Raw genomic sequence first — 24,672 nt, forward strand, 5'->3', positions numbered from 1 at the left:
CTCACGCACTAGATCCAGGGGCTTCTTCAACTTGTTGCAGTCAGACTCCGTCTGAACATAATCCATCTATTCAAATATTTAGCTTATTAGGTGAATGTGCACAACAGTATTGTGGCTATTTGTTTCAGCAGTAGAGCTTTATTTTTTTTTTAATTTCTGAAATTTCTGCTACCAGAACACAAGTTGGTCCAAGTTGACGTTATTTATAGGCTTACTTGTTTATGAGTTATCGAGGTTTGGATGGATTAAAGCCATTCAGTTCAAGTGACCAGTCGAACTGGCTAATAACGATTAAAAAAACAAACAAACAAACAAAAAAACTCTCAATATTAAATATACTATCTTTAATAATGGTGGGTAGAGGTTTCCACCGCTATAACTGAATTAAAAAATAAAATCACAGATCCCCTGGCTATGCTTCATGATGCGATTGATATGCTTCATGATTGAGACGCGCTACCTTAATTCACTGCCATAACAAACTCCGCTAAAAGAATTTAGCAAATAGAGAGGCATATTTCAGAAGGCTCAACGAAGTAAACAAAAAGAAAGAAAAAAAGAACTATATTCTTCAAGTAAAATGCCACCCACACGAGATAACATATAACCCAGCCAACAGGCAGCACCTAAACACAAAAGAAATACATAGCTGTTTGCAACATCTCTCAAACTTTAAGGTGCACTGGTTAGAATCAGCTCACTACGTGTATGTCCTAAATGATGATAAATTCTCACATACATCACATTAGGTACAATTTTCAAATTATGGCTAAACACATGGCCATTTCTAGCTATAAACTGTTGGTTGCTTCGGGACTCTGAGCCAGTCTAATGCATCCATCTAATGCATCCATCCATCCACCCAACCATCCATCCATCCATCCATCCTACTATCCATCCATCCATCCAACCTACTATCCATCCATCCTACTATCCATCCAACCATCCATCCAACCTACTACCCATCCATTCAACCATCCATCCAACCATCCACCCAACCATCCATTCAACTATTCATCCAACCATCCATCCATCCAACCATCCATCCTACCATCCATCCAACCATTTTCTTTGGGACTCAAACACCAGGGTGCCCCAAGAAAAAATTCACTGGTTCACTCAATCTGAACCAGTCCTCCTTTGACCGCTCTCATCAACAAGGCGTTTCTGCCAGAGAACTGTCTCTCACTTGATGTTTGTTGTTTATTGCACCATTCTGGGTAAACTCTAAACTCTTCTGTGGGAAAATCCCAGTAGCTGAACAGTTTCTGAAATACACACACCAGCCCATAGTCTTAACAAATATACCACTGTCAAAGTCACAGAGATCACATTTTTTCATTATATTGCATTACGCTGCTGATACATGATTGGCTGACAGGATAATTGCAAGAATTGTTGTTTTTGCAAGGATTGGTGTTTCTCATGTGTAGTATTTCCTCTAAGCTGCCACCTCAGCTCCAGCCACTTGATAAGAGACAGCACCTCCAGTAGAACAACGATGAGAACAATCCATCAATCCTCCATACCGCTTGTCCTACACAGGGTCACAGGGGATCCTATTCCAGGGAAAACACACTCAGGGCACAAGGCAGGGGACATCACAGGGCACAATTGCACCCCCATTCACACACTACAGACAATTTGGAACGTGGAACCTGGAGGAAACCCCCTAAGCATGGGGAGAACGTGCAAGCTCCACGCACACAGGGCGGAGACGGGATTCGAACCAACCCCGGAATTGTGAGACAAACATGCTAACCACTAAGCCACCGTTCCCTGCACAACATTTCATTTCCATAATTACTTTTAATACGCAGTTCATTTTGAGTTACAGGAATTTATAAATGTGTCATTCATCAAGTAAAATAAATGTCATGCATTAAGCAATCTGTAATACTGGCAATTTGACAGGACGTGCTGTTTTAGGAAAACCAACAACTTCACATCCCTGTCGTTGGCTATTTTCCCATAACAGCATGCCCCCATCGTGTTTTGTTCCTTATATATAGATTATAATTATACAGTCTTTGAAAATGTGCACCGGAAATTGGATAGCTGATGAAACTGTCGCTATATCAGTAACCTCCTGCTTCATAACGATCTACAAACCTGCCTCACTTTATACATTAGATGCTGGTATAGCGGAATGGAGGTAAATAACGTGTTCCCCATTTGAACGATGGGTTGTTGGCTAGTTGTGAAACCAATGCTCATCAACGACTCGGCCATGAGAGTGACATACGACTCGCGATTTAAATTAGAGAGGAGGTTGAAGAACATGAAGAAATCTCCCTCAGCAGTTTGATCAAAAATCAAGTTGAGAAATCTGATCTTTGAAAAAGTCAAATCAGACTTTATGTGTGCAGCGTGTGGCATCTGAGCAGTGAAAAGTCCTTTTGCCGTGTCAAGACTTTTAAAAGGTCCCTCTTTATATTAAATTGTTCCTCCATTATATGAAGTACATCCATTTATTTGAGATTTCAGACTGAGTAGCACAAGTCTTTGCAAATTTACCGTGGTTTTGGCAAATTTTGGCAAATTGAGTTGCGTTACTTGCTTTGTTCATTTACATCTAAAAGCTGACTAACTGTCTTTCGAATCCATTAAGATGCGCTGTAATGGTTTGATGTTCAAACCCCTGCATTCCCTAGCTGTGAGGATTCACAAGTAGACAGACCAGTAGATGAGGTTGAAAAAGATGTAGGCTCCAGGAAAGATCATGCGCGAGTACGTATCAATGGCATGAGTGTTCTGGATGATTCGGAAGCCACGGAGGCCTTTCTTCTTGGTGCCCGTGGACTCGTTGTCGACGGCGAGGTGCACCACCATGCGCTCATGTTTATCGTTCAGCTCCTCGGGACCGTTCGGTGCTCGGCTGTAACCGGCCAGGCTGTTGCTATCTGCCTCGCTGTACGTCCCGTCCACCATCATGCTCTTGCCATGAGGCAGGCCACACGTACAAGACAGAGACTGCTAAAGCACAAACAACAAAAATAAGGGACTTAGTCAGCTTGATTTTAAGAGTCTTTTGTTCTGTTTGAATAGGTTTTTTTAAATATATTCATATGTATGTATATATTAGGGATTTGTTCAAATAATTTTGACCTTTATGTGAAAGGACTTTGTAAATCTGAAGTAAAAAGGTGACATTCGTTAAATGGAAACTAAAGAGTAAACGGAGACCTGATGTCTGGCCTTTTCTCTGAATTTGCGTTCTTTTCCATCTTTTACAGTAGTCAGGTAGTTGACAGCTGCGTACTCGAGGACAGAGAGGAAGACAAAGACAAAGCTGACCCACAAGTAGATGTCTACGGCTTTGATGTAGGACACTCGGGGCATGGACGCATTTACACCTGTGATGATAGTGGACATGGTGAGCACTGTGGTGATGCCTGAGGAAATAAACAAACAAACAAACAAACAAACAAAACCCAAAGTATTATTTTACAATAGTTATTATACCATAGCTCTGACAATAAGTCCAGCTATGGGTTTATCTTAATGTGCTCAATCTAATATACTAATGTTTCTACAGTAACATCTAATCCAAAGACTTTTAATCCTAGCCTAATAATAAATGGATTTCCCATATGGAAACAGAGATGGTTATTTAACATTTATGACATCACCAGTGTCTGCAGTACTTTTAAACAGCAAGTTTTCCATCAGTAGAAACACAGGATATTGCGTTTTCTGGTTTCTTGGTAATATAACAATCTGAAGAGTTTTTTTTACTAACATTAAGACAGAGAAAAAAAGAGAGGCTGGTGAGGGAGCAGCTTGTTTATAGCTGCTGTAATATAAGTGATAACAGGAACTAACTGACGATATTTATTAATAAAAAAAAGGTACGACTAAGCCAATGCTTCGGTGCTCACCAAAGTCCCACAGGCCACACCAGACATACAGGCACTTAGAACTGGTCGTTATGACCTTGTTGCAAACCCCAGTTCCAACATCAGCCCACAACCTTCTCAGGTCTGAACCAGGAATTTTATTCCCTTCTGGACATAGGCACGATCTAAAAAGTAGACCCCACTGCTCAGAACAAGGGGCTCTACTCAAAGTAAAAGAAAAAGATGATAGTTTTCGTCCTATTCTGGATTTGAGAGGACTGACTTGGGTTCTAAAAGTCCTCCCCTTTCGGATGTGGACGTTCTCAGATGTTGTTTATAGAGTGGAGTGGCTGGGCCCTATGAGGGGCGATTTGTGTCCTTATGGTGTTATCTGAACCACATGGCAGCTATTCACTAATTGGACCAGCTATTCATCTGTCACAGTGCAAAGCCATGATGCTCCCCTGTCTATGTAAACATTGAGCGACGGAACTCATCACTGCAGCCTGCGAACAGGTTCCTTTTGACCTTGTGGCATAGGTTTATCCAGAAGTTAAACACCATTCAGAACTGCCACTGACCCAGCAGGGACTTGGTGAGTAGCTTACAAGAGTCAATGTGACGCTACTCATAGTGTGGGTAATTCACTGTCATAATATGACTTTGTGGTAAAAGTCTGTGTGTGCACACACAGGAGAATAGCCAGGTATTAAATACCACCACTGACAGTTATTCGCGGTTCACAGACCGCAGCTGCATTCGTAACAAGTGTTCTGTGTGCTTATTTATTGCAGCTGAGGTGTGGTGCAGAAGTAAGGCAATTTGTGAGATGAGACTTAGAAATATTACATCAGCGTTGGGTAATCTATTTGCTGGAGTGCTAGAGGGTGTGGAATTGTTTCTGACAAGCCTACGTACATAGAAGTGCTTGAGTGAAATACCTTCTACATATAGTATGTGGTTACAGCTTTAATACTGTATAGACACTTTCTAAATGCAGAGTCAACATCGTGTGCGGAGTTTCAAACATTCCACCTCAGCATCGGCACAGACGGGCTCCCGAGTGGCGCAACAGAAAAGCATTGTGGAAGACTGAACTAGAGAGGGTGGGAATTGGGAGAATATCAAGAGGGGGGGGGGGGGGGAACCTTCCCAGATGGGCCAAGGTTGAAGATAAATAAATGACGACTGAATTTATAGTTTGCATTATGTGTCGAGTCGATTTTGCTATATTTCCACTGACACCTTAAACATAACGGTAAGAAATAACTTTCTCATGAGGAGAAAATCATTAGGGTCTTATACAAACTAAGCGACTTACACTTAGGGATTTATATCATGAACGAATGCCTTACCAATAAGAATAATTTAGTAGTGACAACGAAAGCATTTAGTAAACTGCACCAAGTGATCCAAGTATCCCGTACCTAAGGACACTCTGGCAGGGACAGCGCGGCGGTCGATCCAGAAGGACACCCAGGACAGCATGACCATCAGAGTAGCAGGAAAGTAGGTCTGCAGCAGGAAGAAGAAAATGTGACGTCTCAGGGTGAAGTTGATGTACAGGCGGTTGTACCAACCTGGAGAAGAATGATCAAACCAAAACAGCAACATATCAGTATGTTTTATTTACATCCTGTTCACTGGGACTTACAATAACAGTTACGACTCCAAGATCATAACCAAAGCTTTTTTTAATACCTGTCCAGCAAAATAGTCTCCATCTCTAATAATACTGCTAACATTACAATTCCATCTCTTTATCCGTACGAACAAAATGATATTGAACTCCCTAGCAGTGACAGAACAGCTTACCGTCAAGCAAATCAAACTTGAACTGAACTGGATCTTCAAATGTGGCGATTGATGCTGACTAAAAATAATTCCAGACAAAAATGATTCCCCTAGAATAAATCATTCACTGTTTTTGAAGTGTAACATAAAAAGAAACTTGGGGAAATGTTTGAGAATGGTTTTGAAGCGTGCTGACAAAGTAGCAAGGATGGATAAATCACTACCCTGTTAAAAGTAGATTTAGTGCCTGGACTATTAGTTTTTATGATTCAACCAGCAGAAAAAGAAAAAGAAACAAACTGACTTTGGGATAGTAAAGGTTTTTATTTGCTGCATTTAAACATAATGTGTTTCACGGTGCTGTGACTGAAGTCGTTAACTATATAACCTACTAGATTAGATCTAGTGGTGGCTCTTTATCTTATTTATCTAGTGGTGGCTCAGTGGTTAAAGGCTCTGGGTTACTGATCAGAAGGTCAGAAGTTCGAGTCCCAAGACTATCCAAGCTACCACTGCTGGGCCCTTGGATACGGCCCTCAACTGCTCAGTCGTATAAATGAGAGAAATGTAAGTCGCTCTGGATAAGGGCGTCTGCCAAATCCCATAAATGTAAATGTAAATATAAATTTATCTTGATTAAATTACTAGTCAACATGCAGGGATGGCAGACGATTTTTTTCAAAATTCAAGAAGCTTGGCAGTTCAGCTTCACTTGGCAGTTCGGGGTTTACCCTCCATTGGCCATTTTGCAGCAGCTGCCACAGTTAGATTTCAGAACGGCGAAGATGAAAATGTGAAAATTCATAGAAGAATAAGATAGAATAGAATAAAACACCGCACACTTTCAGATCATGTTCCTAAATCACAGCCTCGACTGACGTGCATGCCTCTACACAGTAAAATCCACAGTGTTGAATTAACACCCAGTGATTATTCATGTCCAACTGGACACAAATGAACACTGAAAGAGTTCATTCAACACTCTAGGTGTTAATTCAACACAAGGGATTTTGCTGTGTAGGAACTTGGGGCCATCACAGAATTTCTCATGAACAAACATGTCCACTGTGGACATCGGTGGACGTCCCTCCATCTTGGCTTTCATTATTTATTAGTGTTTTCACACAAGACAGCTGTGCCGAATGAAAATCTCCCGGAAATAGACGACCATACGTTTACCTTTGGGATACTCATTTCAACATACTGTGATTTGGGACAGATTAATTGATTCTAATCTGAGATACTATTTAGGACAGATAGTAGGCGAATTGGGACGCAGCAATGATGTTCGCCCTCACACTACAGGATGTTGAGTCAGAAATATTGAACATGTTTAATAATTCAGGCTGAACTCATGACAGTGGGCTGTGAGCAGATTGGAGGACTTGAGTCTTAATTATTCTGTAAAAACCACCCAGGTATAAAACAGTACCTGTACTACTATAGAAGGCCAGTCTGGAGGTGGTGTGGAACTTCTGAATGAGGAACTGAGAGAGCGAAATCTTATCGTCTATGCTCAGGGATTCATCTCCACTCTTCCAGTAAAGCATGAGATCCTCATCTGTGTAGGCATCTGCACACAACAAACACAAGTCTATATTTAGTCAGTTATATTAACATACGTACAGGATGTACAAGCATTCTGGGCTTATTCAGATTGTATGAGAAAAGTATATGAATATGAAAGTATAAATTGGTAACATACAACTTTCCAACTCCAGTGTGCAGGTTTGTGTGTCGAGAGGGAAGCGACTGAAGTCCATGTTACACGCTGCGGTTACCGTCACTCTGCATGATAAAATCACAAACACAATTTTATGCAGAGATGACAAAACAGGATACAAGTGAGCATATGAAGGGTAAGGGACTTGCTGAAGGAGACAACAGCAGCATCTTGGACATGCTGGGATTTAAACTCACAACCTTCTGATCATGGTGCGGCTGTGGATCAGGTGGTAGAGCGGGTTGTCCACTAATCATAGGGTTGGCGGTTCGATTTCCAGCCCACATGACTACACATACCGAAGTGTCCTTGGGAAAGACACTGAACCCCAAGTTGCTCCCGATGGCAACTTAGCGCCTTGCATGGCAGCTCTGCTACCATTGGTGTGTGAGTGTGTGTGTGTGTGTGTGTGTGTGTGAATGGGTGAATGAGACACAGTGTAAAGCGCTTTGGATAAAAGCGCTATATAAGTGCAGACCATTTACCATTTACCATTAGCCCAATGCCTTCACCACTGTAATACCACTCACTCAAAACATCTCACTCTACGTTATAGGTCATTATATCCAGTCTGGAAGGTCAGACTCCAGTATAGTTTGGTGATTTTCCTACTTCAGATATCTTACTCAACTTATGTTAGAGTGGGTAAACTGCCCAGGACTGTGGTTCTCCAGGACTGGCGTCAAACAGTAATGTTTCCTCCGACACTACATTGACCATGGAGATGATCTTAACATTGGTCATTCACTTTTTGAGAAGAACCATCAGCACGTTTCTTGGTTCGGCTGAACATTTCCTCACCTGAGGCTGTACAAAACGTGTCCATCAGGATAAACCCTGAGCATGATGTTGTCCGTGGTGGTGTCATGGATGAAGGAGCGTTTGGAGTGGACGAAAAATACATCTGGAACCCAGATCTTTTTCACCAGACGCCCATCAAAAGTCATGCTCTTATTGGTGGTGCTGGGGAACGACAGGCGCTCGTCCTTCCAGTAATGCCTCAGGTAAAGGGTCATAGTGAAGTCCTGGGAGAGGAGTAATAGATTTTACTGATTGAGCATATCACAGCAAAAATGATGAGGTCAGAGCACTACTGTTATTCTGCTACTTGATCATCATTTAGCTATTTTCCCCCTTAGAATTTAGAGTTAAGTTGAGGCTTTGGCTGAGTAAAGTTCAGTCAAGTGAAAGTCACTGAAGGAGAGAGCGTAGAAGAAAGACAGATCTCTTAAAATCCCTGAATAATCCACTAATCCATTCCAGAGGATGCATGGCCTAAAATTGTTCTCATTTTTTTCTCTGTTTCATGCATGATTCCTGTTAGTCCCTTCAACTGAAACCCTGGGTTAAACCAGGTCATACCCTCAAAACAAACAGGAATTTGACACTTTAATACCCTGCTGCCATTTAATTTCCACATAATGTCCACTGCATCAGAGGATCCTAACATCTCCCAACAATTTCCTTTTTCTGTTACTGGGAAGACAATTAGTAAAAGTGACAACGGCCAAACCATGGGAATGTGGAACAATTTTAAATCATTTCTTCTGTGCATGTGCTACTGCATTCCTACAACTGTGTAACATTAGTATCTGTTGGCATCAGTATAGTAGATCTGAGATTAGAGACTCTCTGGCCATGGGCAGATGGGGGATTCTGGTTAATTCCTTCCTCCATCACTGGGCAAACCCTATATGCGATCTGCTTGGATGACTCATTCTTCTTTCTTTCCTCCTTACTATATTACATAACAGCAAATCCCCATGACCACTAAAACAGTGGCACCAATTCAGTAAAGACTAACCATGCGTATTCTGGATTCTATGTTTCATAAAAAAGCTACCAGGAACAAATACAAATGTGCAGAACTGCTAAACTAGGTCAGGCTAGAGTACAATAGTGCTTGAAAGTTTATGAACCCTTTCGAATTTTCTATATATCTGCATGAATATGATCTAGAATATCATCAGATTTTCACACAAGTCCTAAAAGTAGACAAAGAGATCCCAGTTAAACAAATGAGGCAAAAATATTCTAAATATGTGAGCCTTTGCTTTCAGTATCTGGCGTGAAGTATACCAGCGAATTCTAAAGGAAAATGGCAGGACACCTGTTCGTGAACTGAATCTCAAGAGAACGTGAGTCATGCAGCGAGACAACGTCCCTAAACACACACGTCATTTTACCAAAGAATGGTTAAAGAAGAATAAAGTGAATGTTTTGGAATGGCCAAGTCAAAGTCCTGACCTTAATCCAATAGAAATGTTGTGGAAGAACCTGAAGCGAGCAGGAAACCCACCAACATCCCAAAGTTTAGCTGCAGTTATTGCTGCACAAGGGGGTCACACCATATACTGAAAGCAAAGGTTCACATACTTTTGCCACTCACAGATACGTAATATTGGATCATTTCCCTCAATAAATAAAGCACCAGGAATAATATTTTTGCCTCGTTTGTTTAAACGGGTTCTCTTTATCTACTTTTAGAACTTGTGTGAAACTCTAATGACGTTTTCGATCATATTTATGCAGAAATCTAGAAAATTCTAAAAGGGTTCACAAACTTTCAGGCACCACTGTATATAAACTGTCTAGCAACAGCAACTGCCTGTTTTACTGTGTTTCGCAGTAGTGTGGCAGTAACTGAGATGTTTTCAAATGAATGTAGCTTTTCCAGTAACTAGTTTTCATCAAATCGCGGCGTGGAGCGACAAAACATGCTAGCTACAGTAGATATTTCCAGAAATGAACTGAACCAAGAATAGTGGAGAGCGCCCTCTCTGTGCCCGTTACTTTTTTGGTGAGTTTACATAAGTAACATTGTTTTTTTTTCTTACTAAGAGCGGTTCAAGAGTTTTGTAAGAGTAGCCCAACCCTGATTACACAAAGATAATGAAATCTAACTAATGGCACACAGATTGCCTTAATGATTTTTTTTTTAAATCCTACTTTGAGTTTGAGTGCTGTCATCTCACCATGTCCACTTCTGAGATGCTGTCCAAGCTCTCCACCTGCACATCAACACCCACAGGAACTGCTGGACCTGGAGTCCAAAAGAAGGAACCATAGATATAAAAGTTATTGAACACTGAATCCTCCAAACAACCGAGCAGTCCTTAAGGTTCCGAATGGCATCTTAAAGGGTTATTTTGTTCTTATGCGGAAACGTATAAAGGAATTTCTATGTACAACCACACAAGAGAGGGTTTTCCTGTTCATAAAAAGTAGAACTACTACAGAAAGCTAGAAATGTTTGTAAAACTATTCAAAAAACCCTTCAAGAGACATTTTTCTAAAATGTGTAGGGCTGAAAATATCTGATAACATAAACAAGACTGAACAAGACTGGTGTTCACTTGAGGCTGCCACAGGGGAAACAACTGATCTTAATTTTGGCTAAGTATGTCAGCACATTCGTCTCGCACCTACGGGGCTGCGGGTTTGAATCCTGTAGTTTGCATGTTCTCCCTGTGCTTAACGGGGGTTTCCTCCAGTTTCCTCCCCCAATCCAAAGACATATGTTGTAGGTGGATTGGAATTTCCAAATTGCCCATAATGTGCGTGTGATTGTGCCCTGTGATGGGTTGGCACCCAATCCAGGGTGTCCCAAATTCCCTGGGATAGGCTCCAGGCTCCCCGCAACACTGTGTAGGATAAGCGGTATGAAAAACGGATGGATGGATGTCCTTGGAGAGATGGGACATACAGTAAATTGACCTAAATCCAACCGTGGCACATGATGGACAAAGTATAATGACCACTTTCCCGCCTCAAGGCCCTGACAGCTTTTGATCCTTGAAGGACTCATGAAAAGTCTACTCTACAGCAGGAGAATTACATCGGGATGTCCGTCTGTGATCTAAAACTCAAAAGAATTTCAATCATCATCCATGTAGTGACTCGAATAAATATTTGAAAATATGTATTTCCTGTTTTTTTTTTTGTTTTTTTTTTAACCAATCCCATTGAAATGCTGTGGGGAAACATGAAGGAATCTATTCCAGAAGACTAATCTACTGCAATATTTGGCTTTGCCTCCGCACACTACTGATCCTCAGCTGCAGAAAATGGTTGGTTGAGGTTACTAAGGAACTAGTAGCTACTCCCCGTATTTCATCACTACATTACAGCCTGTTGTATTTCTTCCAATTGATTCAGGTTTAAATTTGACCTTTTGGTGAACATGTGAATCAGACTTAAACATATGCTAGCTTACATTATATTAGTACATGGGCTATTGACCTCTCATCCCTCATGCCATTGTGGCAGCTTTCTGAAACTATTATACAACGGGATGCAAAGCCTATCATTAGTCTCTCTGTTACCTAGAAGCAATACCATTAACTCTCTGCCCTGTTCCAGCTATGTGCTTACGTGTCCCACGCTGACACCATATGTCACCGGTCAGCTCTCCATGATCTGGCATGATTTGCTTGTCTGTCGTGTTCCGAGATCATCTACTTGCCTCGCTCCTAATTGTTAAGGTCAGGATCTGGATGAATCACAGGTCACCTGCCACTAATTACGAGAAGCTTGAATCAATTCACGGAGCCCATTCTTTCAGACGGTCTCTTTCAACGAAACAAATGTCCAATTCACTTTCTCCCGGGGGCATATAAAACGTCCAAATTGTACCACGTTAATACATGTTTAATTATCTTCAGTATGCACAGCTCACTAGCAGAGAACTAAGTGATGGCATTTCACTCTGAGATCTTCAAGCCAATCACAGGGGATCTTGTAAATATTTGTTTTGTTTTTTTGCCTCTTGAGTCAGCTTTTAGAAACGGCTGACGACGATGCCGTTCAGAGTCGATCGTGTCATTCGTTCAAAGGAATCAATTCACAAGAACAATTTGTTCATGAGGAAGACATGGCTACCTGCCATCTGATAAGAGACGTGAACTAACCACGTCTGGTTTGAACTTGAATCACTGCCTGAAGTGCAAAATCTGGATTAGAGCAGTGGATTGGGTTTGTTATCCATGAGAAGATTTATTTCCCTCCACAGTAATTACGCCGGAAATCCATCTGCTGTTTCTGTCGAAGGGGGATGATTTCAGGGTTCACAAACTTTCAAGCACCACTGTAGATACTATAGGCTGTTTCAATATCATTTTTCCCACAAGTTTGCATGGGCCAAATGGAACAAGGCAGTGGGCTGTGCTACAACAAGGCAGAGCACTCTGACAGACAGCAAAATTATTCAAGGTAGTGCATATAACCGCAGGATATTATCCCCTATTAAATCTATTCCTGGCAACCACAGAGTTGAAATTTTAAGATTAAAATACCAGGATATTTGGTTTTATTGGTGTACAGGAAGCAAAACTCTGAACAGTACGCTTTAAAGACTTTCGGTAAAGTTATAGGCGTTAAGTGGCACAGTAAAAATCCATTAGTTGGTTGTCTCAGCAGCACAGTTTTAAGATGATAAATAGCGCTTTAAAATGAGGCTGCTTTTCAGATGCACTTAAAATTTGCTGTCTTAAAACCACTACTCAAGAAACACCATCTGGACCATTCTGTGATCAGTAAGTCAGACCAATATCCAATCTGGATGTACGTGGTGAAAGTCTGGGTACAAAAAAACCATTAACAAAGGCATATCAATAACCTCAGACAGAATATAGATGAGAACAAACGGTCAGTTCATGTCCTTTTGGACCTCAGTGCTGCTGTTAAAACTGTAAGCCACAATATACTGTTAGACAGACTTGAAAACAGGATTGTGCTGCCCGATTTAAACATATTTAACAATATTCTGTTACCTTGCTGTGAATTTGTATGTGGAACACATCGCATTTGCTGTGGCGTACCTCATGGATGTATCCTCGGGCCCTTGTTGTTGTTCTTATATATGCTAACGCTGCGTCAGCTTCCAAAAACAGCTTTACATTACTACTTATTCAGCTTGAGAACTAAGTGTTCTGTGGTTTGAGATCTGTCTAGACCTGTTTAAAACGTGAAATATATTAGGCTTATGCAATTTTTTGGACTGCTCGCGATTTACATTTTTATTAACAATGCTTGAAGCCATTAGGACTGATGTTTGAAGATGGAATTCAGGCTGAATATATAACAACGACCAAAACGAAAAGTAATTGCTAGCCTAACTTCTATGTAATCAAAGATGGATCCATTAGGCGTCATGGTTCTATTTTTCACTCAGAGATTGAGAAAATGTGCGGAACATTGAACTGCCTGTGTTTCTATGCATCTTGGCCTGTCCTAGACACAACGGATCTATTCTGTGGACAAGCACGAGCTGCATTTCCCATGGGTTTTCTGGTCCACACTGCGGTTCAGGCTCATTTAACAGCTATGAGCAGAGGTCAGCGGTCAAATGATTGTCATGTGTTAATCCAGACGTTCATCAGAAACCTCGACCACTCTAATCTCTGTGAGTACGAGAGTATTGGTGGTTATGGAAAACAGAGCTGGGAAAACAGATGGTGAGAGAACGACCTTCCTTTCGTATCCTGACTGACAGGACGGTCAACACACGTATAGATGTTTACTTAAGACAATAAAAGCACACAGAAACTGTCATTTTACTGTTAAAATAAGATAAATAATAAAAAAAAAACTAATTAAAACTGTCAGCTTCAGTAAAAGAAAATGTATGCAAATACTTTGTCTAATTTAAATATAATTCATATAACTTTAAGGCCAGGCCCAATCAGGAACTTGCTCAGGAAAATTTTTTCTTCCAAATAGGAAATGTGCTAATATCACACCACATCACATCACTCTGAAGAATAGTATTACAAATACAAGTGTCTTAGTAACGTGTTTGGCCACTACAACTTGCCAGAACAGCTTCAATGCATTGATTCTACACATTTCTGGAACCTCTGGAAGGAGGAACATCCATCCATTTTCCATACCACTTATCCTACACAGGGTTGCGGTGTAGCCTGGAGCCTATCTCAGGGTTTTCGGCGCACAAGGCGGGAGACACCCTGGACAGTGTGCCAACCCATCGCAGGGCACAATCGCACACACATTCACACACTATGGACAATTTGGAAACACATGAACTAGGGGAGGAAACCGGAGTACCCAGAGAAAACCCCCCCCAAAGCACAGGGAGAACATGCACACTCCTAGCACGCAGGTGGGATTCAAACTTCCAACACTGGCCACTGTGCCCCCAGCAGAACATCATTCTTCCAGAAGCTATTCCTCAGGTGATGTTTTGATGATGGTGGAGAGTCTAAGTGGCACTCCAAATTCTCCCCTCACAAAGCAGTTCAATAGGGTTGTGCACTAGTGAGTATAAAGAACAAAGCATATGATTTACAGTACATCTCATCGACACAATACATCATGATCCATCAATGGGGGTGGAAGGAACCACCCCCATGAGGATAGAAATGTTTCATCGTAGATGAAAGGTGTTGAGTCAGATTTGCAGTGACGCTTCAGTCTAAGAGGATAAGTGAATCCAAACCATGCCAGCAAAAAATAAACGTCCTCTACAGCATCATCGAGCCACAGGTTTTCCTATAATTTGTCTGCACATGAGCGGTTGCGCCAGGTACTCTGGTCCCCTCCCCTGGTCCAAAGACATGCATGGTAGGCTGATTGGCATGTCCAAAGTATCCGTAGTGTATGAATGTGTATGTGATTGTGCCCTGCGATGGATTGGTACCCTGTCCAGGGTGGACCCCACCTTGTGCCCGATGCTCCCTGGGATAGGCTCCAGGTTCCCCGTGACTCTGAAGGATAAGCGGTGTAGAAAATGGATGGATGGATGGATGACTGATTGCATAAATGTCATAGTACCTCACTATAGCTCAGAAATCCATCATGGGTTTTCACCTGGATACCTGAGTGATGGTGACTTTGCTGGAAGGTATCCAGCCATAAGAAGGAGTGAAATAGGACCAGATTTTCTGTCCTTGTCCAAGTGAAACATAGTTTGTTAAACAGTTTTACGATGGTCTTGGACCAAGTGCTTGTTAGACATTTGTCTTTTCAGCTGGCCTTTGAACAGACTCTGCTAGCTAGGTTTGTGCGATGTGGATTTTTTAATATGGTTCAAACAAAAGTGTGTGAATATTTCATTCTCCTCACTGTATTCCAAAATGCAGAATCTGACGCCAGCAGGGGATTCTAAATACACTGACAGTGCTTGTGGGCAGTATCTGAATACTGTTTAAACGCCATGCTGTGAGCTTAAGCGACTCCTACTCTGCTCTACTCTATTTTTTAAAAAAAGCCTTAGGTATCTATTACACGCAATAGCTGCAAAGTGCTTCCTCCCTTTTGATCATCCCCACTTAGTCTGTATTCAGAATAAGGTTACTCATATACATTATAGCAGTGATTCCCAGCCCTAATCCTGGAGTATGTGATAACATACAGTAGCGGTCGTAAGTGTACATACGCCTTGCAAAATAAGGGGGTCATAAAAATTGCATTTTGTTGTATTTAGTGCTGCCCTGAATAAGCTATTTCACATAACAGATGTATACATATAGTCAAGACACAATAATAACTGAATTTACACAAATGAACCAGTTCAAAAGTTTACACACGCTCGATTCTTAACGCTGTGTGGTGTTACCTGGATGATCAACAAGTGTGTTTATGTTTTGTGATAGTTATTTTTGAGTCCCTTGTTTGTCCTGAGCAGTTAAACTGCCTACTGTTCTACAGAAAAATCCTCCAGATCCTACACATTCTGTGCTTTTACAGCATATTCTGCATGTTTGACCCCTTTCCAACAGCAATTATATGATAAGATTCATCTTTTCACACTTAGGACGACTGAAGGACTCGTACACGACTATTACAAAAGGTGCAAACCTTCGCTGATGCTCAAGAAGGCAACACGATACATTAAGAACCGGGGAGGGGTAAACTTTTCAACAGGGCGACCGGTGTAAACTGTTATTACTTTTGTCTTCTGGGAAACAAATATCTCAGGTAAATATCTTACGTAGCTTCTGAAGGGCAGTAATAAAAGAAAACAATAGGTTCTTTTAACAAAGTAATATTTGGCTGAGAGGCAGCACTCTGCCGGAAGACATTTTTAGAAGCCATACAGAAATATATTTACTTGCTTTTTTCCTGTGGAATGGGTTTAAAGCCAAGTTTCTTCCTGTTTCCTGTCACAATCTTTTGAGTAAAGCTGAACTAGAGGTTTTGTCCCTATTGAATATAATTGCACCTTATCTGTGCAGAGCGTTTTTCATTTGCTCAGCCTCTTTGCACATTCAGTACATGAGTAAAACTTCCGAAAGGACACATTTGCTGTTGTCTCTTTGTCTCCTATGTATGTCTGCCTCCATCCATCCATCCATCTTCTATACCGCTTATCCTTCTTCAGGGATGTCTGCCTCCATTTGTGTTAATTTGCACTTACCTATTGGAATTTACCACCTACACATTAATCATTCACAACTCCGCAGCTATCACATCAGCGCTACGCACTGCAGTGTGGTTTAATTTGAACCAAACCTGCTCTTTGTGATAAGCATATGCCAAAAATGCTTAGGGACAACAGCGATTTCACTCCAAAGGAATTTAGGAGGCTTCTAGTGTTTTCTCTTCCTCATGGCAGGAACCCTCGCTGAGAGGAGATCAGCTTCCTCTGCTAGCTCTGAGCTTCTCTGCACGTCTTTATTAAAAAGACAGGAAAAGAGCCGAGCGTGAAAGCCGTAACCAAAGCAGAGCACACACTTTCAAAAGTCATTCTGTCACCAAGAGGTTTTTTTTTTACTAATGTTAGAAGAAAAAGAGACAGTCAAGAGCTACACACTTTGCTATCTGCATATGGATGTCAAATACTAGGAGAGTGAGAGAGAGAGAGAGGATCTGAATGCATCGGATCCTTCCTTCTACAATTTGTCTGTTACTGATGGTAAACATTTGCCTGTCTTCCCAGAAGATAACGATAATGAGTCTTTATTGATCACATATACATATGCGCAGTGAAATTCTTTTCTTCGCATACCCCAGCATGCCAGGAAGCTGGGGTCAATGCGCAGGGCCAGCCATGATACAGCACCCTTGGAGCAGAGAGGGTTAAAGGCCTTGCTCAAGAGCCCAAGATGTACATTTATTCAGCTCCATACAAATGTGTTACGTACTGACTTCACTAGTCACACTCAATTGCACATTAAATTCTTACAAGCCAGTGTGCACACAACTACTGCACTCTACACTATACTTATCCATCTAGCTGCCTACTAGGAATATACACTGATCAGCCATAACATTAAAACCACCTGGTTAATATTGTGTAGGTCCCCTTTGTGCCACCAAAACAGCTCTGACATGTCAAGGCATGGACTCCACAAGACCCCTGAAGGTGTGCTGTGGTATCTGGCGGCAAGATTTTATCAGCTGATCCTTTAAGTCCTGTGAGTTGTGAAGTGGGGCTTCCATGGACACTTGTTTGTCCAGCACATCCCACAGATGCTCGATTGGATTGAGATCTGGGGAATTTGAGGTCGGGGGAATCGGTTTGAGCTCTGGGGCAGTGTGGCAGGGCGTGTTATCCTGCTGAAAGAGGCCACTGTGATTAGAGAATACCGTTACCATGAAGGGGTGTACTGGGTCTCCAACAATGTTTAGTTAGGTGTGTGACGTCGGACCGGAGGTACACGCCAAAAACAGGAAGAACGCTCCTGGTGCGACTGCCGCTGGGGTGCTGAAAGGACAGTTCCCTTTCAGCACCCCTAGTGTTTTGGACAGTATCAGTGCGTGGACCGGAAGACGGGGCGGTCCAACCCACACACAGCTGGTGATCACTAATTGCAGCGACGGCTCTATACCATCCAGGAGACAGCAGCAGAATGTGAAGGGGCACGCCGGGAGCAACAAGGTGAGCGGTCTTCTTCTAACAAATGGCTAACTGTGTGGCTTTTTGGTGAAGTTTTTCTTGAAGTTTTTCCAGAAGACTCCGCCAACAAGGACGAGAACGCTCTCCGGCTGCCCGGCACCGCTGCTCCCTCTGCGGAGGCTTTTCCCGCTTCAGAACCCCGACCCAGTCATCCAGCCATCACAATTTGGCCCCTGTCAAAGCTGCTCAGATCCTTACACCTGCCCATTTTTCCTGCTTCCAACACATCAACTTCGAGAACTGACTTTTCACTTGCTGCCTATTATATCCCACCCCATACAAGGTGCCATTATAATGAGATCATCAATGTTACTCATTAACTTGTCAGCGGTTTTAATGTTATGGCTGATCGGTGTATATTCTACTATACTACTTTATAGTATCTTCAAGCAATGTGGAGGTAGCATTGTCACCACATAGTGCCAAGGTCTCAAACCTGAGCTCAGGCTACTATCTCTGAGGAGTGTGTTTCCTTCCACCTCCCAAAAAACATGACCGTGGGTGGATTAGCTGTGCTAAATCGGCCCTCGTTATGAATGTTTGTGTGCATGGTGCCCTGCAATGCATTGGCCTCCCTTCATGGGTGTATTCCCACCTCGCACTCTTACTGAAGAGTGAAGGAATGAATGCTATCTTATGATTACTCAGTGCTATATACCAGAATTATACACTGGAACAATAACTCCAATATCATACTTGTACAGTTTGACGTATAGTTATTGTATATAATATATGCAACACAAAATATCTCAAATATTTTTCCTTTCACTTGCCACTATGTAAAAACTGTATAAACTGTGATGTAGCAATGAATAGAAATAGCAAGAGTCAGATTAAAATGTGATTAAATTGCTAATAGTGTCAGTTTAGATCCTATTATGTGACAGTTTGCATATAAAAATGCCCTTTCTGATACTCTCGCAAATCACAACAAGCTGTAGCAGGTGCATTCGATTTGTATCATAATGTCCTGCATTTAAGAACTAAAATGTTCCAACATGATTAGTGTTTCCACTGGCTACACTAATGTGAATATTCTGAAGAGGCTCAACGCTATAATATGGGGGGGGGGGGACACAAAAATGTGCAGTGATTGAGAAATTTGAACAAAATACACGCACCTCATCATTTATGCTTCCATCACCTTGTACAGCATTTTCTCTTTATTCATTCATCAGCTTTATACCCAGCAAAGCATTTCTACCTCATCAAAGTGATTCTACATCATCAAAGTCTTTCAACTTCATCAAAGAGTTTCTACCTCAGAAATGTGTTTCTACCTCATCAAAGAGATTCTACCTCAGGAATGTGTTTCTACCTCATCAAAGAGTTTCTACCTCAGGAATGTGTTTCTACCTCATCAAAGAGTTTCTACCTCAGAAATGTGTTTCTACCTCATCAAAGAGATTCTACCTCAGGAATGTGTTTCTACCTCATCAAAGAGTTTCTACCTCAGGAATGTGTTTCTACCTCATCAAAGAGTTTCTACCTCAGAAATGTGTTTCTACGTCATCAAAGACATTCTACCTCATCAAAGAGTTTCTACCTCAGAAATGTGTTTCTACCTCAGAAATGTGATTCTACCTCTTCAAATAGATTCTACCTCAGGAATGTGTTTCTACCTCAGGAATGTGTTTCTACCTCAGGAATGTGTTTCTACCTCAAGAATGTCATTCTACCTCGTCAAAGAGTTTCTACCTCAGAAATGTGTTTCTACGTCATCAAAGACATTCTACCTCATCAAAGAGTTTCTACCTCAGGAATGTGTTTCTACCTCATCAAAGAGTTTCTACCTCTTCAAATAGATTCTACCTCAGGAATGTGTTTCTACCTCAGGAATGTGTTTCTACCTCAAGAATGTGTTTCTACCTCGTCAAAGAGTTTCTACCTCAGAAATGTGTTTCTACCTCATCAAAGAGATTCTACCTCATCAAAGAGATTCTACCTCAGGAATGTGTTTCTACCTCATCAAAGAGTTTCTACCTCAGAAATGTGTTTCTACCTCATCAAAGAGTTTCTACCTCAGAAATGTGTTTCTACCTCATCAAAGAGTTTCTAACTCAGAAATGTGTTTCTACATCAACAAAGAGTTTCTACCTCATCAAAGAGTTTCTACCTCAGAAATGTGTTTCTACGTCATCAAAGACATTCTACCTCATCAAAGAGTTTCTACCTCAGAAATGTGTTTCTACCTCAGGAATGTGTTTCTACCTCATCAAAGAGTTTCTACCTCAGAAATGTGTTTCTACCTCAGAAATGTGATTCTACCTCTTCAAATAGATTCTACCTCAGGAATGTGTTTCTACCTCGTCAAAGAGTTTCTACCTCAGAAATGTGTTTCTACCTCAACAAAGAGTTTCTACCTCAGGAATGTGTTTCTACCTCAGGAATGTGTTTCTACCTCATCAAAGAGTTTCTAACTCAGAAATGTGTTTCTACCTCAACAAAGAGTTTCTGTCTATTAACATTTTTCTACCTTATCAAAATGTTTCTACATCATCAAAGAGGTTCTACCTCATCAAAGACTTTCTACATAATCAAAGAGTTTCTATCCAAGGAATGTGTTTCTGCCTTATTAAAGCATTTCTTCCTCATCAAAGTATTTCATCCTCATCAAACGTTTCTACCTCATCAAAGCATTTCTACATCAAAGCACTTCTGCCTCATCAAAGAACTTCTACCTCAGGAAAGCGTTGCTACCTCAGGAAAGCATTGCTACCTCAGGAAAGCGTTGCTACCTCAGGAAAGGGTTTTTACCTCAGGAAAGGGTTTTTACCTCAGGAAAGGGTTTCTACCTTAGGAATGTGTTTCTGCCTTATTAAAGCATTTCTACCTGGGTAGTTGAATATAGGCAACATTTCCCCAATTTTCAATTGCACTGCTGGCACATGATTGGCTGATTGGATAATTGCATGAATGTGCAAGTGTGCAGGTGCACCAAAGAAAGTGGATAGTGAGTTTATAGCTACTAACTAAATCTTTCCTGTAAGGAATGAAGGTGCATTGCCAGCAACACTTCTATTCTATTCTATTCTATTCTAGCCCATAGCCAGTCTTATTCACAAACAGCCAGTGTAGCTACTGTACATTTACATTTTATTCAAATGAAGCCGAATCATGATGAATTTAAAATAATAAAAATCTATTTAAAAAAATTTACTCAGAGCATTCATTTTATCCACTAATTACCACAATCCTAGTGGACACTATTACTGAATAATAAACTTAACAAGTTTCCACCCTACCTGCAAATGCTGGCCTCATGGTGAAATCGTGATCCTCCACCCGCAGCAAATTGTTTGTTTTCACTTTTCTTGTCTTGGTTCCATCGACCACCTTTTTGGACAGCGTGCTGTAAGACATTATCTGCCGTTAATTACGTCAACACACTGAGATTAATGGCAGTGTTGTACTCACCCTAGAATAAACGATACACAAGTAACAATTGTTAGTTAACAGTTAACTGAAACTGCCAACCCAGGAGTTGTTTGGATGGTTATGGTTTCTTACCTTTAAGGGTGCTAGAATAGATTAGAGAAGTGTAAAGGCAAAACCTTTATAATATGGAAAGTATGAATATGCCTTTTTATATTTACATTGATACCAAAAAAATTGCTCAGAGAACTGAAGTGCTCTAACACACAACAGCTTCTCTGTACATTCAATTCACTGCTCCACACTCATGAATCCCTCTGTGTGCGCACAATTCACAGCACCATGTGCTTGTTTTTAATATACGGGGCCCGCCACTAAAATTGGCACCCTCTGTAAATAAGAGCAAAGGAGGCTGTGAAAAATCGTCTTTATTGTTTAACCTTTTGATCTTTTGTTCAAAGAAATCACAAAAATGGTCTGCTTTCATGGATGTCAAACAATTGCAAACACACCACAGGTTTATATTAAAAAAATCTTTTGTTAAATATAGGTGTGCAGCAATTATTGGCACCCTCGTAGTCAATAATTTGTGCCTTACTCCCTTTGCCAAGATAACAGCTCTGAGTCTTCTCCTATAATGCCTGATGAGGTTGGAGAACACATGGCAAGGGATCTGAGACCGTTCCTCCATACAGAATCTCTCCAGATCCTTCAAATTTCGAGATCCTCACTGGTGGACTCTCCTCTTCAGTTCACCCCACAGATTTTCTATGGGGTTCGGGTCAGGGGACTGGGATGGCCATGGCAGGACCTTGATTTTGTGGTCAGTAAAACATTTTTGTGTTGATTTTGATGTATGTTTTGGATCATTGTCCTGCTGGAAGATCCAACCACGGCCCATTTGAAGCTTTCTGGCAGAGGCAGTCAGGTTTTCATTTAATATCTGTTGATATTTGATAGAGTCCATGATGCCATGTATCCTAACAAAATATCCAGGTCTTCTGGCAGAAAAACAGCCCCAAAACATTAAAGATCCACCTCCATATTTAACCATGGGCATGAGGTACTTTTCCAAATGGCTACCTCTCTGGGTGCGCCAAAACCACCTCTGGTGTTTATTACCAAAAAGCTCTATTTTGGTTTCATCTGACCATAGAACCCGATCCCATTTGAAGTTCCAGTAGTGTCTGGCAAACTGAAGACGCTCGAGTTTGTTTTTGGATGAGAGTAGAGGCTTTTTCTTGAAACCCTTCCAAACAACTTGTGGTGATGTAGGTGACTTCAGATTGTAGTTTTGGAGACTTTCTGACCCCATGACGAAACTAACTTCTGCAATTCTCCAGCTGGAGATTTTTTGGCCACTCGAACCGTCCTCTTCACAGTGCGTTGAGACGATATAGACACACGTCCAATTCCAGGTCGATTCATAGCATTTCCAATTGACTGGAACTTCTTAATTATTGCCCTGATGGTGGAAATGGGCATTTTCAATGCCTGTGCCATTTTCTTTTATCCACTTCCCATTTTGTGAATCTCAACAACCTTTTGCCGCACATCACAGCTATATTCCTTGGTCTTACCCATTATTATGAATGACTAAAGGAATTTGGCCTGTGTGTTACCTCATATTTATACCCCGTGAAACAGGAAGTCATGGTTGAACAATTTCCTGTTCCTAGTCACCCAGGAGTATTTAACAAATGTAAATAACAATGGAAAAATACTTCAAATATATTTTTCTCATATGAATTCATAGGGGTGTCAATAATTGTTGCACACCTATATTTAACAAAGATTTTTTAAATATATAAACCTTTGTTGTTTAACCCCTACGGCTATGTAGATTAACTCTGATGATGATGTACTTAGGTCATTCTTTGTGCTTGAAGAAATGAATGCAAAATCAATGAAACTCTGCAGGAGGAGCTTGCAATTATTCAAATTTACCGCAGAATTGGGCCAAGACACGTCATGTGACGTCATCACAACATGCATTCAGCCAAAGCCCTCTTTGATTCACGTGCGTCGAACATGAGTACAGATAAAAGGTCTCGTTTACCAACGAGCATCAATTTAGTGCGATTGAAAATTTACCAATTCAAGTAGTTTTCTGCAACAAAAAAAAGCACAAAATACTCAGCAAATTGCATCACAAATTTTTAAGAGCTGCAGCACAGTCGAGCATTTTTGGCCGCAACAAGCACAAAAATCTCTGCGAAATCCTTTCCGGACTGGTTATTAGGTAATAATAATGGATGAATGGACGAGAATAATAATAATAATGATAATAATAATAAGCAGCTTTATCATCAACAGCATGTCCTGATCTCCACGGTCCCTTCAGCAAGTGGTGTTTAGTTTATTTCTCTCTGCTCATCAGAATAATAAACATACTAGTTATTATGAGGGATATGTATAATTTTGTATAATCCCTCATACCGTGTTAAATATTGCGATATTACATGCTATCGTTTGTAAACAAATACCAAACAGATATGGCTCTGACAAAATTGGGCGGTTTGACATGTAAAAACAGAGGCTTAAAAAAAAAAAAAAAAAAAAGGCAAAATACAGATATCAGATAGGAAAGAAGTTTTTTTCTCTCTCTGCAGGAGCTGAGTGTTACGTTCTATAAATACTGAAATAGCAATAAATTTCCAGATCACAAAAGTTTCCCCTATCAGAACAGGTTAAACAGTGTTTAATGTACTACTACTACTACTAATAATAATAATAATAACAACAGTAATAAAACAGTACGTACGGTCCGTGTTTATGAGTTTCCAGGTTTGCAGACCACCTGCGTTTCCTGCTCTTCTGCTTCCCACACTCGACAACCAGAATCAGACAGAAAATGAGAAACAGCAGGTTGGTAATGTAAGGCATGATGCGGGTTAGATGAGGAATCCGCCTCTGTGTGTGAACTCTCCGTCCTCAGCATGGTAATGTTCCCATTCCGCACTCCGTACTAACGTGCACCTCTCTCTGTCCATAAGAGGGAGTGTTTGCTTGCGTGTGTGTGCGCACCAGTGAGTCGCTTCCCGCTGTTTCCGGTCCTGCGCTCTGATTGGCTCCCTGCGCCG

At 41.1% G+C, this 24,672-nt stretch overlaps 1 protein-coding gene across 1 annotated transcript; it reads right to left on the reverse strand.

The window, feature by feature from the left end:
- Positions 1-2,565: 2,565 nt before the first annotated feature.
- LOC128619724 (gamma-aminobutyric acid receptor subunit rho-2-like) lies at positions 2,566-24,636 on the reverse strand. The gene is made up of 9 exons (XM_053644097.1): positions 24,354-24,636; positions 21,460-21,566; positions 10,332-10,399; positions 8,158-8,381; positions 7,339-7,421; positions 7,066-7,206; positions 5,267-5,419; positions 3,187-3,395; positions 2,566-2,976 (listed from the first exon to the last, which is right to left on the reverse strand). The coding sequence occupies exons 1-9, from the start codon at positions 24,473-24,475 to the stop codon at positions 2,665-2,667; spliced, it is 1,419 nt and encodes a 472-aa protein (XP_053500072.1). The 5' UTR covers positions 24,476-24,636; the 3' UTR covers positions 2,566-2,664.
- Between the last annotated feature and the right edge of the window lie 36 nt (positions 24,637-24,672).

Source organism: Ictalurus furcatus, chromosome 2 (assembly GCF_023375685.1).
Source record: "Ictalurus furcatus strain D&B chromosome 2, Billie_1.0, whole genome shotgun sequence".
Classification (NCBI taxonomy): Eukaryota; Metazoa; Chordata; class Actinopteri; order Siluriformes; family Ictaluridae; genus Ictalurus; species Ictalurus furcatus.